At 38.7% G+C, this 15,660-nt stretch overlaps 1 protein-coding gene across 19 annotated transcripts in view; it reads right to left on the reverse strand.

Moving 5' to 3' along the window:
- HPS5 (HPS5 biogenesis of lysosomal organelles complex 2 subunit 2) overlaps positions 1 to 15,660 on the reverse strand; it is a 53,433-nt gene that overhangs the window by 28,366 nt on the left and 9,407 nt on the right. For 13 of the 19 annotated variants that reach the window (XR_013523346.1, XR_013523347.1, XR_013523345.1 and 10 more), the window contains 8 exons: positions 15,524 to 15,634; positions 15,031 to 15,095; positions 14,382 to 14,574; positions 12,583 to 12,716; positions 7,641 to 7,853; positions 7,258 to 7,329; positions 2,402 to 2,490; positions 397 to 575 (listed from right to left, as the gene is read on the reverse strand). Coding sequence is in view for 16 of the 19 variants with exons in the window: in XM_078340716.1 (XP_078196842.1) it covers positions 397 to 575; positions 2,402 to 2,490; positions 7,258 to 7,329; positions 7,641 to 7,853; positions 12,583 to 12,716; positions 14,382 to 14,574; positions 15,031 to 15,095; positions 15,524 to 15,634 (1,056 nt within the window). In the remaining 3 variants the exon portion in view is untranslated. The remainder of the gene's footprint in view (positions 1 to 396; positions 576 to 2,401; positions 2,491 to 7,257; positions 7,330 to 7,640; positions 7,854 to 12,582; positions 12,717 to 14,381; positions 14,575 to 15,030; positions 15,096 to 15,523; positions 15,635 to 15,660) is intronic. The other 6 variants (XM_035265961.3, XM_078340715.1, XM_078340719.1 and 3 more) reach the window with 2 other exon arrangements.

Genomic DNA, 15,660 nt, shown 5'->3' on the forward strand with positions numbered 1-15,660 from the left:
CACAAGAATCAAGAATCACTTGAACCCAGGAGGTGAAGGTTGCAGTGAGCCAAGGTCAGGCCACAGCACTCCAGCCTGGGTGACAAAGTGAGACTCTGTCTCAAAGAAAAAAAAAAGAATTTAATTAAGATTTATAGTATACACAATTATCCCCCTTAAAAACAAGTTCTGAAACAAATAAATTTGTGTGTAAATTTATTTTAAATAGAAATTGTACCCTCTCTCTTACCCTCTATCCACCCCTAGATGTATCATGCTTTCTATGGGCATGTATTGCTGTATCTGTAGGTCATATAGACTGGGCTAATAAAATCAAGCAACTCTATAACACAATCTTGCAAGCTAGGATAGTTTTACCAATCCATGGTAAAGATGTCTAGGTAAGCTGTGACTCACTCTGCTGGCAATGACAGAATTTTGGAAAAGACAGCATGTGCAAGCAGCCAGGTTCCATAGGCCTCTTCTTAGCAGGCGTTCCACACAGCGCTCCACAGATATCAGGGAGAGATGTGAGACTTTCCCATTTAGGTGCAAACAGAACAATTCATTCTTGCAGACAGCCACATCCTGAATATCTACAAAAACCATAGGTGTGAACATATAAAATGTTAACCAAATACCCCTTACAATTTTAAAAGGGCTGAAATTATTCTAATAAATTCATTTCTTATGTAGGGTTTGGCTTGACTGAATTTCATCTCTATTTTTGTATTTGCAGTTTAATGAAGAAATCATTTTAGACACTATTCTAAAAAGATCAAGAATAAAAGATGTAAAGAAAGAACTATATCCCTCTGACTTAACGTCTTATGTTTAAAAATGCTGTTTTCTGTGAAAAGAAATTGGGAAATTCCTTTTCACAGAAAAAGAGATGATAATCTACATTAGAGGCCAGACTATAAGGCTCCTGAGAGTTACAACCTGGTCCTCAATGAATGGATTTTAACATGGTATGTAAATAAATATACAGTTCATGAGAAAATATCTGCCTTCAAGAAATTATCTGTCTTGGCAGAGTATCTTGAAAGAACTTAAAAGACTAGTTGTCAAGAGACATACATAAGAAATTTATGCCACAAAAAAAATCACTGTTGATGAGACCAAAGTAATGATTTCTTCCTCTCTCTCCTTTTTTGGTTTTTACAAAAGTAGAAAAAGAACCAAAAAGTCAGCATACACTCTCTACTGAACAGCAATGGTAAAAATGCTAGATTTCCCCCATTTCTGGTTTTAACCCAAAGAATAAAGAGATTGATTTTCTGTCTCAGTCACATATGATGGCTGTTGTTCCCACAAGAAAATGTTGAACCCCAAACTATAAAGATACAAAATGGGAGTCAAAGCAAGACTTCTGGCAGGGATAAAGACACAGGGCAATAGAGGGAAAAAAATTAAGCTGTTTGTTCCTTTGCAGCAGTTAATAATGAAAATTGCATTTAAAATTACTCATGAAAACTGGAGGACATTATGTTAAGTGAAATAAGCCAGGAAAAAAAGTTAAAGACTACATGTTCTCACTCACATGCAGAAGCTAGAAAAATGTGATTTCACAGAAGTAAAAAAGTAGAACAGAGGTGACCAGATTCTGGGAAGGTGAAGAGGAAGGGGGAGACAGGGAAAGACTTGTTAAAGGATACAAAATTATAGCTAGATAGGAGGAATAATTTCTACTGTTCCATAGTATTGTAGGATGACTATAGTTCATAATAATGCATATTTTCAAAGAGCTAGAAGGATAATGAACGTTCCCAATACAAAGAGCTAATAAATGTTTAAGATGATAGATATGCTACCCTGATCTGATCAGGGTACCCTATCCACTGTATGTATCAAAACATCACTATGTACCCTATAAATATGTAAAATTACTATGTGTTAATTAAAAAATAAATAAAATTACTCATGAAAAAATAGCTGAATACAAATTCACAAATGCATGTTTGGAAAGTACCTTACAGTGGGAAACATCTATGATCAACCTTTAAAAGAAATGTGGCCAGGCACGGTGGCGCACGCCAATAATCCCAGAACTTTGGGAGGTCGAGGCGGGCCGATCACCTGAGGTCAGGAGTTTGAGAGCAGCCTGCCTAACCTAGAGAAACTCCATCTCTACTAAAAATAACAAAAATTAACCAGGCATAGTGGTGCACGTCTATAATCCCAGCTACTCAGAAGGCTGAGGCAGGAGAATCACTTAAACTCGGGAGGCGGAGGTTACCGTGAGCCAAGATCGCACCAGTGTACTCCAGCCAGCCTCGGTAAAAGAGCAAGACCCTGTCTCAAAAAGAAAAAGTTACCCCATCCTATTTTTCAACTTATTAAATTACAAGAGAATCCTTCTACAATAATCAAATTTTCATAAGCATGAGATTAAAAATTACATAAAGAAAAATATAATTACCTTTGACTTCACTCCAAAGAAGTACTTGAACATTCTGAGGAATGAAAATATAAATTCCTCTTACTGTCCAAGTCAGCACACAATGCTCACTGCATGAGAAAAAGTCAAGAGAATTTGAGTGGGCTAGGATATAAAAGTTTATAATTCCCTGAATTCAGATCCTCATATTAGCCATTAGAGTAAAATCAGACTGTACAAAGAAAACACGAGAGTGATCCAGCTAGTCAAGTCCTAACAACTCCTTTCTGTTTGTAACAACAGCCCACTAACAAATAGTGCACTATGATGCCAAACTGGAAAAATTCAGACACATATACTAGATATTTTCCAGAAAAAGAAAAGGCTCAGCCGGGCATGGTGTCTCATGCCTGTAGTCCCAATACTTAAAAAGGCTGAGGTGGGTGGATCACTTGAGGTCAGGAGTTCAGGACTGGCCTGGCCAACATGGTGAAACCCTGTCTCTACTAAATATACAAAAAATTAGCAGGCAGGGTGGTGCACACCTGTAATCCCAGCTACTCAGGAGGCTGAGGCAGGAGAATCACTTCAAACCGGGAGGCAGAGGCGGCTGCAGTGAGCCAATATTGTGCCACTACACTCCAGCCTGGGCAACAAGAGTGAGACTCTGTCTCAAAAAATAAGAAAAAAAGGCTGGTATCCAGAAAAAGAAGAGCTTAGGGACCTTTACCGAATGTTTGTTAAAGCAGCTGAACTTTCCATACTTGACATGATAGGGGCACATTTAAAACAAAGACTAACATCTTACCGCCAATCATTACTCCAGTGAGCCACTTTTAGGAACATATTTTGATGTCATTACTTTTGTGTGGGCAACAAAAGGCTGAGAACTTCTGGTCAACAATGTGCCAGGAGCTTTATTAAAGGCTCTGTCTATATTACCTAACTTTGTAGAAGCCAACTGAGGTAAATATACTATTCTTATTTTATTAAAAAGATAAAAAACTAAAAATTAAAAAGATTAAAAAGGCTCAGAGAGAAAAAAATACTTCAAAAACCACTGAGCATGAAATGTAGAAGAGTCAAAATTTATACCAAGGATAGTCTAGAACCAAAACCTGGACTTTTTTCCTATATAACACAGAATCTATTTCCTCCCCTACGTATCTTCACTAACCTACCCACTATTATCTGGAATCCTAACTATTCCACTTAACTAGATTCTCAAAAAGTCACAGATTCCCAAACTGCCAAACCCAATAACCCTTCACCACTTCCCATTTTCTTAACCCCAAGCAGAAGCCAACCCTGCTAACTGTTCTCTTCTTTTTGAACCTCACCTCCTGGGACTCTTGGACACTGCATTTTGTTGGTTCTCGTTCTCTCCGGTCCTCTGGTACTCTCTCTACTTATCTTTTTCTATACTCGCTTATCATATAAATATATCTCATATACTTCATTTACTCTCTCAAGGCTGCTACTGTGTTTTATATACCACTGGTAATCTCCACTTCTTAATGCTGGTCAGTACATTCTCCAACTTACAGTTTTCTTAATCTAGCCACCTTTCAAGAATCAGAAATTCTACTTCCCTCTGAAATCCTCTCTTACAGCCCACAGCACTCACCGTATTTCTTGTATTCAACCTATTTCTTTTTTTTTTTTTTTGAGACAGAGTTTCGCTCGTTACCCAGGCTGGAGTGCAATGGCACGATCTCCACTCACCGCAACCTCCGCCTCCTGGGTTCAAGCAATTCTCCTGCCTCAACCTCCCGAGTAGCTGGGACTACAGGCGCACACCACCATGCCCAGCTACTTTTTGTATTTTCAGTAGAGACGGGGTTTCACCTTGTTGAACAGGATGGTCTCGACCTCTGGACCTCGTGTTCCACCCGCCTCAGCCTCCCAAAGTGCTGGGATTACAGGTGTGAGCCATCACGTCCAGCCCAACCTATTTCTTACACTCTGCTCATATGGCACTTAATCATATACTATACTGTCACAACTCTTACTTCTTATTGTTGTTAAACTTTTTGGAGAAGTAAATCACATCTCTCCGATAAATTATAATCTTAAGCACAGGGACCCTATTTTTTCCCCTTTTTGTTTCCAGGAGTACTAAAAATGGTTCCACGTGGCTATGAAACTAACTGATTTTTAACAGGAGCTGGGTCTCCATTTAAGTGTTAAACATTTTGTCAATAAGAAATACCAGACACTACTCCTACAGGAAAGTAATCTTTGTCATAAAATGGAAGAAATGGTCAGAATCTTAATCCAAAGTAAAACTGAGAAGGCTGACATCAAGAGTCAGAGGAGAGGGGAAAAAAAAAAGGAGCCACAGGATCCCTGAGTAAAGAGATACAGGATCATAATTTTGATACTGAACTCGACATTCAGCTTGGAAAATTCCTTAGGAATAGCAACCTAGATTAGATGGGGGATTGAGAACTGGAACTTAGAGAAAATCTGATACTTGTAATTTATACGTGTTTCATCCCCTTATCCCTTCACTGATAATAAATGGAGACACAAGCATAACAGCATTGTTTTAGAAGTCTGAGAAAGGAAAGTGATACCAATGTACCCGAAAGAAGGAAACAAAGTACATAAGAATGGGATTAATGGTTTGCAACAGTAAAAGTCTCATAGGCCACAGTGTACAAATGAAAAAATTAAAATAAAAAACAGGAACAAAAAGAAGCCCTCCTCTTCTTGTTTTTCAAAGAAACTGTTTGTTGAATTCACTATCATTTGAGAGCCTTCTATGTGTCTAGCACTGCCCATAGAAAAGGGTTAACAATCTGATGCTGGGATGTATATTCATAATACAACAAGAGAGTGGCAATGATAAAGGAATGAATATGGTTTGACAATAGTACATGCACAGGAACAGGTGTCTAATGTAAGCCTCTTGGAGAAATCAGCAGAGGTTTCAAAGTGGCATTAATTGTTGCTTAAGCTGAGACATAGGCAGAGCCAGATCATCAAAGGCTTTGTCTACAATGGTAGGGACTGTAACAGGAGCTTTAAATAGCTACAGTCAAAAAAATAACTCTATCTGGAGAGCTAAGTGTATTGTGGCCCAATTACTAGAAAACATACTCGGGTACTTTGGGAGGCCAAGGCGAGTGGATTGCCTGAGCTCAGGAATTCAAGAATAGCCTGGGCAGCACAGTGAAACCCCATCTCTACTAAAATGCAAAAAATTAGCCAGGTGTGGCGGCATGCACCTGTAGTACCACCTACTCAGGAGGCTGAGGCAGGAGAATTGCTAGAACCCGGGAGGTGGAGGTTGTTTTGAGTATTGTCATACCACTGTACTCCAGCCTGGGCAACAGAGTGAGACTCCATCTCTTAAAAAAAAATAATAATACTCTTGGGTAAGGGACTTCCCCACACCCCGCACATCACATCATAGTCAACAAATATTTATTAAGCATCTATCATGTGCCAGGCATTGGGCCAAACACGGAGAAAACAATGGTGAGCAAAACAGAAATAAAGCCCTCATAGAGCTTACTGTTTAGAATAAGACATGTATATTAATATGTAATTATAAACTGTGACAAGTCCCATAAAGGAAGAATGTTAAAGGAGGAGGAGTTTTTAATATGCTTTATCTAATTACAGGAAAATAAGTGTCTTTCTCTAGTAATTTTCATGATGAAATTACGGAGTTACTAAAGTGTTATAATGTCTATACTTCACTTTTTTTTTTTTATTAAATAGAGTCTTGCTCTGTGTCCCAGGCTGGAGTGCAGTGGTACAATCTCAGCTTACTGCAACCTCTGCCTTCCAGGTTCAAGCAATTCTCCTGCCGAAGCCTCCCTAGTAGCTGGGATTACAGAAGCATACCACCCTGCCTGACTAATTTTTATATTTTTAGTAGAGATGGGGTTTCTCCATGTTGACAGGCTAGTCTCGAACTCCTCGAACTCCTGACTTCAGATGATCTGCCCGCCACAGCCTCCCAAGGTACTGGGATATAGGCATGAGCCACCACACCTGGCCTTATAATTCACTTTTAAATACTTTAGTGTAGGAAGTATGACAAATACATAAACTAGTTTTTATCCTTGCCCTTAGGGGTAATTAGTTAACATTTTAATTATTTTTAATAACTGAAAGAACTGACTCAGGTGTTTACACTCCAGTGTACCATATAACAACCTCATACAACACCTGCTGAATCTGCATCAGAGATCTTACTAACTAGCCTAAGGGATATCAGAAATAATTATTTATTAATGAAATAAATAGAACTCAAGACCCATATATTGGGTAGAAATCATACATTGGCACTCTTCCTGTTGAAGAACAAGGTGTAAGAATTGTGGGCCCAGCAGCTGACAAATTTCAGGGTAGCACTTTGTGCTGGACTTCGCACCTAATCCAGCTAGAAGGTGAGTTGAACTATGACGTTAGAATATGGCTGAAACTGCCTCTGTAGATCTTTCGTGCAAGTATTTCTCAGAGTACCTACAGGATAGAGAGCTGAAATTTCACCAAGTGTACAAGAACCAGTTCTATAACTATTTTTGTGCCTGCTTGCTAAAAAACATACAACTGTGTGGCACATTTTGATCTGGGACTTGCTTTCATTATAGCAACCCACCAGATAGAGGAGGTTATAAGGAGGTTAGTAGAGCTATCTTAGCTCTAATTTTTAGAAGTTTCCTGGCAATTATAAACTCTCCAATTGGCTTGGAAAGAGAAGTGTATTTCTAGGATCTTTCCATTCCTTTTAAATACATGTAACATAATTATTTCCTAACTATCTAAAAATAATTTAGCGCAAAAATAACCTTAAAAAACTACCTCTGAACAAGAAACAAAGATAAAAAGCTAAATATTCTTCCCCTCCCCCACTAAATCAAAGGAAAGGAGAAACTTACCTAAGATGTAAGAGTTTAGGGAAAGACAAAGATTGAGAGGCTCCAACTGTATGATCATACTGAGGTTCTGATCTAGAAAGTAAACACATTTGTTAATGAGTTTATCACAAGATAAAATTATACTTTTCCCAATATACGGAAATTTTTGCCTATAAAACAAATTCAAGAGCCTACTTGTATCTGCCTTATTCAACTCACTCTACTCATAGGAAAGGTAATTAATCAAAGACTTTTTTGGTTTTTCTGAATCTTTTAATAAATAACCAACTTCACTCTGAAAAGGTGTAATAAAATCTTTAACACATATAGAATATCAGAGATTTTTACCCAACCTCTACATATAAGCTCTTCAAACATTGTCAACCAGCAATACAAATCATTACCTTACAGTAATCACAGGGAGAGGCGGCAATGAGAGAAGTTTCTTGAACTGATGTGTACTTAAAACTTCTCCATCAAAGTTCACTTCCCACATCCTAGATCCTGGGCGAGCACAATATATGAGAGGTTGCTGGCCCCCAGAACATCTTCCAGGAAAGAAGCAAGCTCCATATTCCCCATCTCTTTCCTTGTTTCCGATTTTCCAAAACTTTTCTCTAATATCCAGAAAGGAAGAGAAAAGCACATTTACTTAACAAAAAAAAAAAAGTCAACAACAATGGCACTACAAATCAGCATGGGCATAACTAAACTCACGATGCCTTCTCCTTTATTCATATTACCAATATACTGAAAAAAACTATAGAAAGGAAAGATCAAAATAGAGTTCTGGTTCTGATTTGCCATGAGCTATTTCTGTGACAGGAAGCAAATCATTTCATATTAGTACTCAGTTTATTACCCACAGAATAAGAGGCTCAGAATTAATGTGAAAGCCCCTTTCAAATCTAAAAGGTGAGTGCTACCAAACAATTTCGTACATTCTTGAATCCTACAATTCAAGAATTTACTCTTTCCTCAAAAACCCAGGTCCTTCTGAAAATCTACACTGTGGAGCATTCTGTTCCCTTAGGATTACATGAGTTAGATATATAATAGAGCTTAGTACACTGCCTGGGAACATGGAAGGTGGTAAGGATGAGGGAGATATCTCTTCCTAAAAACTCCTGTTACTTACTTTTCATGATTTAGCTCCATTATTCCTCCTCATAAACGTTCTTTGATTCCCATATATGGAATTACATGCTTCCCATGCTTTGCCTTCATAGTACTTATGACATGATATATGGCAATTATGTCTATCTGAACAGTTGATCATGACTTTTCAGGACAAAGGACACTTCTTATTCCCCTTTGAATTTCCAGTGTATAGCACAGTGTCCGGCCTACGAAATGCACTCAATACACTGTAGAGTTCCATAAACTCAATCTCTTTTATTGAAGAGTGATCTAGTATGCTTTCTAGCATGAATTTACTAGATAACCTCTGAAAATTCAATAAGTATTTCTGTACTTATTTGCTTTATGAATAAACTATAACATTTGCTTTAAGAACATAGGTGTTAAGAGTGCTTTGAAATGTATACAGAGCAGTATAAGAAGTATTGGTTTTATCATTTATATTCCTCATTTGGGTAATAAAATATATTTCTCGCTTATTTTATATCCCCTATGGTACCTAATATAGTGCTAAGGATCTAGAGGAATATAATAAATGTTTGTTGAGTGAAAAATGCTATCAATTCATTATCATTTGTGTACTCATTAATCTTACTTTCTATTATTTTTCAAATAAACAATATGTCACAGGCACAAAGTTGAGTACTTTGACATATGCTATCTTAGTTAATCCTTAACACTAAATTTACATGAAGCAAATTCATATCTATCTCTTTGGCTAGTCACTAGGGGTCCCGGCTTTAAAAAATATATATTGGTTTCTGGGAGGGAAAATAGGTTGAAACAAAAAGATTTTTTAACCTAAGTATATATTTTATTATACTACCCATGTCCCCAAAAACTGAATTCTAGCTAATAAAAAGTAGGCACATATAAACATGTTATTTTTACAGCAGGTTCTGATACTGCCATCTTACTTCAGTTATGAAATAGGTACATGGGGGTTGATTATACAAATCTATCTTATTTTGTGTAGGCTCACATCTCTCCAAAACAAAATTTTAAGGGGAGATGGTCCTGAGAAATATGACAGCTGCCAGGTCCAGTGAAAAAAAGAAACGGCCAGTGAAAATTTCCTTGCAGTGAGAATGGCTGAGAATTTTGGCACAGTGATGCATAATATTCACTTTCAGTTGTTTGCTATTCTGCTCTGGTATTTCACGGCTACCTCTAATGTACTCCTTTGCCATTCACTGGATCTCTGGCTCTACCCTTGAGATATTGATGAAACACTTATCTTCATAAAGCTCTTAATTTTTCTTCATCTGATTTTACCCTTTAGTAAAATTCTATTAAAACAAACAAATTTTGGCAGCTCTCAGGGAAGGAGCGGAGAACTAGAGGACGCCACACTTTCAAATTCTGGTCGTTCACGGAGCAGAAGATCCCCCAGTGGAGGAAACACACGGGTGGCCAGCGCGACTCTCGTGGCCGGCGCAGCGGTTCCGCGGGCACCTCGGCGCGGCAGCTCTTGGAGCAGAGTAAACAGGTTCGGAGAACCCACAAGGGCCCCCAGCACAACACCAGAGCCCGGCGCAGCGGCTGTGACGGCACCTCGGTGCGGCAGCGCTCGGCGCAGAGTAAACGGACCGGTTCCCCTTCTGACCGAGGTTTGGAGCCCGGGGAAGGCAGAGTCGCCTACTACGGAAACAAGAAGGAAGCCCGACAGGAGAATCCTGGGCAGAAAAGCACCATCAGTTTTTACAATGACGGGAAGAAACCAGAGTAAAAAAGCCGAGAATACTCAAAGTCAGAACGCCTCTCCCTCTAAAGATGATCACAGTTCCACATCAACAATGGAACAAGGCTTGATGGAGAACGAGCGACTCCTGATGACAGAATCACTCTTCAAGGAATGGATAATAACAAACTTCGGTGAGTTAAAAGAACACGTTGTAGCCCAACGTAAAGAAACTAGGAACTTTGAAAAAAGGTTTGATGAAATCCTATTGAGAATAGACAACTTAGAGAGGAGTATGAGTGAATTAATGGAACTGAAGAATACAATACAGGAACTCCGAGAAGTATGCACAGGTTTAAACACTCGAATTGTTCAAGCAGAAGAAAGGATATCAGAGGTCAAAGTCCAACTTAATGAAATAAAACGTGAAGAAAAGATTAGAGAAAAAAGGATAAAAAGGAATGAGCAAAGTCTCCAAGAAATGTGGGACTATGTGAAAAGACCAAATTTACGTTTGATAGTTGTACCTGAATGCGATGGAGAGAATGAATCCAAGCTGGAAAATACCCTTCAGGATATTATTCAGGAAAATTTTCCTAAACTAGGAAAGCAGGTCAACATTCAACCCCAGGTAATACAGAGAACACCACAAAGATATTCCTCAAGAAGAGCAACCCCAAGACACATAATCGTTAGATTCACCAGGGTTGAAACGAAGGAGAAAATACTAAGGGCAGCCAGAGAGAAAGGTCAGGTTACCCACAAAGGCAAGCCTATCAGACTTACAGCAGATCTCTCGGCAGAAACTCTACAAGCCAGAAGAGAGTGGGGGCCAATATTCAACATCCTCAAAGAACAGAACCTTCAGCCCAGAATTTCATATCCAGCCAAACTAAGCTTCACAACTGAAGGAAAAATAAAATCTTTTATGAACAAGCAAGAACTCAGAGATTTTATTACCACCAGGCCTGCTTTACAAGAGCTTCTGAAAGAAGCATTACACACAGAAAGAAACAACCAGTATTAGCCTTTCTAAAAATACACCAAAAAGTAAAGAGCACCAACATAAAGAAGAATTTACACCAACGAATGGATAAAATAGCCAGTCAACATCAAATGGCAGTAACCCTAAATTTAAATTGACTAAATCCCCCAATCAAAAGACACAGCCAAAACCCAATGGCATGTTACATCCAGACCTGTTTCACATGCAAGGATACACAAAGACTCAAAACAAAGGGATGGAGAAAGATTTACCAACCAAATAGAGAGCAAAAATAAATAATAAATAAATAAAAAGCAGGAGTTGCAAATCTCGTAGCGGATAAAATAGATTTTAAAGCAACAAAGATATAGTGGTAAAAGGATCTATGCAACAACAAGAGCTAACGATCCTAACACCCAGATACATAGAGACTTAGACTCAATGAGACAGAAAATTAATAAGGATATCAAGGACTCGAACTCAGATCCAGAACAAGTAAACTTAATAAATATTTATAGAGCTCTCCACTTCAAATACACAAAATATACATTCTTGTCAATATCACATCACATCTACCCATAAGTTTAAATGAAACATTGATTGGTAATTAATAATACCCAATTTTTTTCAAAATAAAGCAATATTTCCATGTACTCTCCCTCTTTCTCTTCCTCTTTCTTCCTCTCCTTTACTTATTTTTTTTTTTTTTCCTTCTCTCAAAAAAAAAAGAAATCAACTTGTAAACTTCTAGATCCAGGTCGGCAATATCTCTCTCATTGCTTGATTTCCTTCCTTCCCTTCCCTCCCTCCCTCCCCGCTTCCTCCCTTCTTTCCTTCCTTCATCCCTTCCTTCCTCCCTACCATCCTTCTTCCCTCCCTTCCTGCCTTCCTCCCCCCCAAAAAAAAAACAAAAAAAAAACAACAAATTTTTAAAACCACAAAACTCAAAGAAGCCTTCCTGCTTCCCCCTATAAAAACAGGCCTTTGGCCTTTTCTCGTGGTGCTTAGAATATGCCTCACAGCAGCAGGCTCAAGGAATACTTTTATTAGTCACACACTGGACTGTCTTAGACTCCTCTGCCTCCTCTCTGCTCTCTAACATCAGCTTGCATACAACTGGTTCCTTAACATCTGTGTAGCCAAGGGCAGCGGTTCATTCCTGTAATCCCAGCACTTTGGGAGGCTGAGGCAGGAAGATCGCTTGGGCCCAGGAGTTCAAGACCAGCCTGGGTAACATGACAAAACCCAGTCTCTAAATAAAATATAAAAAATGAGCAGAGCATGGTGGCATGTGCCTGTAGACACAGCTACTTGGGAAGCTGAGGTAGGAGGATCACTTGAGCTGGGGAGGTCGAGGCTGCAGTGAGCCATGATCACACCACTACACTCCAGCCTGGGTGACAGAGTGAGACCATCTCAAAAAAAAAAAAAAGGAAAAAAATCTGTTTAACTGATTGATGGGGCTTGGGGTAGACAACTTCTAAGTTCCTTCCGGTTCTAAAATTCTGCATTTCTGATAACTAATGGTTGGTCAATATACCTTTCGGTGTCACACAAGAAGGATCGAGTAAGTGAAGATATAAGTAGCCTTCCATCCAAATAATCTAACTGTACAACACAGGAGTCAACTGTTGTTATTGTCTGAACAGGAAACATCACAAAAGCAGCAGCTGCCTAAAAGCAATGTGAGAAACAAAGTAAAGTTTATTTAATCATAACATACACATGTCATCTCTTCCTCTTTACCTTATAAATGAAAATAACTTGAATAACAAAATAAAATTTTCAAATAAGCTAAAATTTAATTTGCTTGTAAGAATATCGAAGTTTCACTCACTTAATTTGGTACCTAACTGCAGAAGAAAATTCTGAAGGCTCTGTTTGTGATTATCCAATTTTTGAGGTGAGAATGAAAAAGATGAAGCAAGCTTTAGAACATGTTAGTCAGGCATGGTAGCACATACCTATAATCCCAACTACTTGGGAGGCTGAGGCAGAAGGATTGCTTGAGCTTAGGAGCTGAAGGCTGCAGTGAGCTAAGATTGCGCTACTACACTTCAGCCTGGGCAACAGAGGAAAAACCCGTCTCTAAATAAGTAAAGTTTTGGAGTATGTGAGGGAATTTTTCACCTGTAGATAGTACTGCTCCCTTTGAGAAAAAGATAAAATAAGTCTACTACCTATAGGGTTTCAATTATATTTTAGATCTAAAAGATATTAAGAATCAATTGCTAACTTTGATAGGTCACGATGGCAATATCAGAAAAATATTTTGATATGTTCATTAAAATAATTTAGCCAATAGCCAGGTGCAGTGGCTCATGCCTGTAATCCTAGCACTTTGGGAGGGCAAAGTGAGTAGACTGCTTGAGCCCAGGAGTTCCAGACCACTCTGGGAAACACGGCAAAACCCTGTCTACAAAAAATTTTTACAAATTAGCCAGGCATGGTGGTGTATTCCAGTGGTCCCAGCTACTCAGTTTTGAGGGGGGAGGATTTGAGCCTGGGCGATCAAGGCTGCAGTGAGCCATGATCTCACCACTGTACTTCAGCCTGAGTGACAAAGCAAGACCCTGTCTCAAAATAAATAAAATATAAAATAAAAGTAATTTAGCCAATAGTAGTTAGATCCCTTCTTTTCTGCCAGGATCCTAAACACAAATAAGCCAATGACAGACAAAAATCCCTCTACTTGTGATGTAATGGCCTTGGAGGAATGGGACAATGAGAAGCTGGTCTGCTCTGTCTTAATAACAGACTGGAGCACTCTGTGAGGGTAACCTGAGTCTCAACCCTTCTACTCAGCAATAACTGCAACAGGAAGCCTGAGGACCTGCAGAGCAGAGCAAAGTCAGAAGGTGCCTTTAAGATTCCATTCAAAATAAGTTATAGCCATCCTGATAAAAAAAAATTCCTAGACCTATGAGTTTCTTCTACATAAGAAGCAGAGAAGACCAGGAGCCTGGGCAATTGGTGTCATTTCTATGCTTGCCGTTTTATTCACACCAATAACAAATAGGTATCTTTTCTTTTTTAATAGTCTTATACTAAAGAATGCTTTGTTGAAATAAGACATGCAAGTGAATCAGGAAGAACTACAATAGATAATATGCAAAGTACTGAAGTTAGCTCACAAAAGCCATTCTGCAACAGTATTGAGCTAAAACAGGCCACCATATGTACTATATACAAGCAGGTCTCTTTAAAAATCTCCAACTCTGAACTCTGGATTAGTCTCCCAAGAAATACAGTAGATAAAAGCACATTCTTTAATTGGAAGTTTTATAAGATAACACCTTGTATCTCACTACATACACAAAGAACAGGACTGCTTCTCACCTTTCCTTGTTTAGAAGTATTGAGTTTGATGGCAGAAACCTTCCCAGCATGATCACCTACAAAAACTCTAAGAATAGCTGTATCCCAACAGAGCGCTGTGACTTTTCGGCCTTTGTGTTCTGAAGACACATAAATTTGTTCTGGTTTCCCACGACGCTCTTGATTTAATTCCCAAACAACTACAAGACCTTGACTGCAAGAATTGAGTCACAGAGGCAAATTGTTGGCAATGGTGAAAAAGGGACAATTTAATTGCATCACAGTATCAACTATATTAAATACATACGCAACTCTTGTTCTTCAGAAAACAGGAAGTATTATAAGAAGTCAAGGTACTAATTTCCCTGCTTTAGTCACCAAACCAGTTTAATAGGAGAAGTTAAATTATCTAAATTATCTCTGTTCCCATTCTCTTTTAAGGCCTTTGAAATGTTGTAACCTCAAATTAGCATTTTCTACAAACACTAGGATGACCAACTATTCATTCTGATTTGCAAGGTACTGAAAGGTTTCCTAAGACACAGGAGTTTCAGTGTTAAAACTGGGACAATCCTAGGCAAACCAAGATGGTTTGTCACCCTAACAAACACATATGTCAATTTAAAATGCATTTGAAAAAGGACAGATCATTTTTAAAACAGATTCTTACCTGGTAGCTACAGCAACATAATCATCATCATGTAAACAACAGGCAATTTGAGAAATTGCACCTTCCTAGGGCATAAAAGAAAACACATTTTTTAAATCTCAAGTTTTACTTAGACCTTGTCTCATTCTATCACTTAGGCTGGGATACAGTGGTGCAATCTCAGCTCACTGCAACCTCCACTTCCTGGATTCAAGCGATTCTCCTGCCTCAGCCTTCCAAGTAGCTGGGATTGCACGTGCCCATCACCAAGCCCAGCTAAATTTTGTATTTTTAATAAAGATGGGGTTTCACCATGTTGGCCAGGCTGGTCTTGAACTTCAGACCTCAGGTAATTCACCCACCTTGGCCTCCTAAAGTGCTGGGATTATAGGCGTTAGCCACCCTGCCCAGCCAAGTTTTACATTCTTTTATTCCAAATGATTATTTATATTGGAGAAATTTGCATATATGAGAGACTCCAAATGGTATATGACAGAGCTGCCCTTCATCTTACCCTGTGTGAAAGAAAAAGCCTATGCTTCCAGCCTTCTTTCTGAACGAGATGGAGTCCTCCTCCGGAACTGCCCAAAGCCAACCATTTCCGTGACACGGCTATGCTCGTGCACTAAAAACGTGTGAAGAGAAGTGTGA

This window comes from Callithrix jacchus, chromosome 10, assembly GCF_049354715.1.
Source record: "Callithrix jacchus isolate 240 chromosome 10, calJac240_pri, whole genome shotgun sequence".
NCBI lineage: Eukaryota > Metazoa > Chordata > Mammalia > Primates > Cebidae > Callithrix > Callithrix jacchus.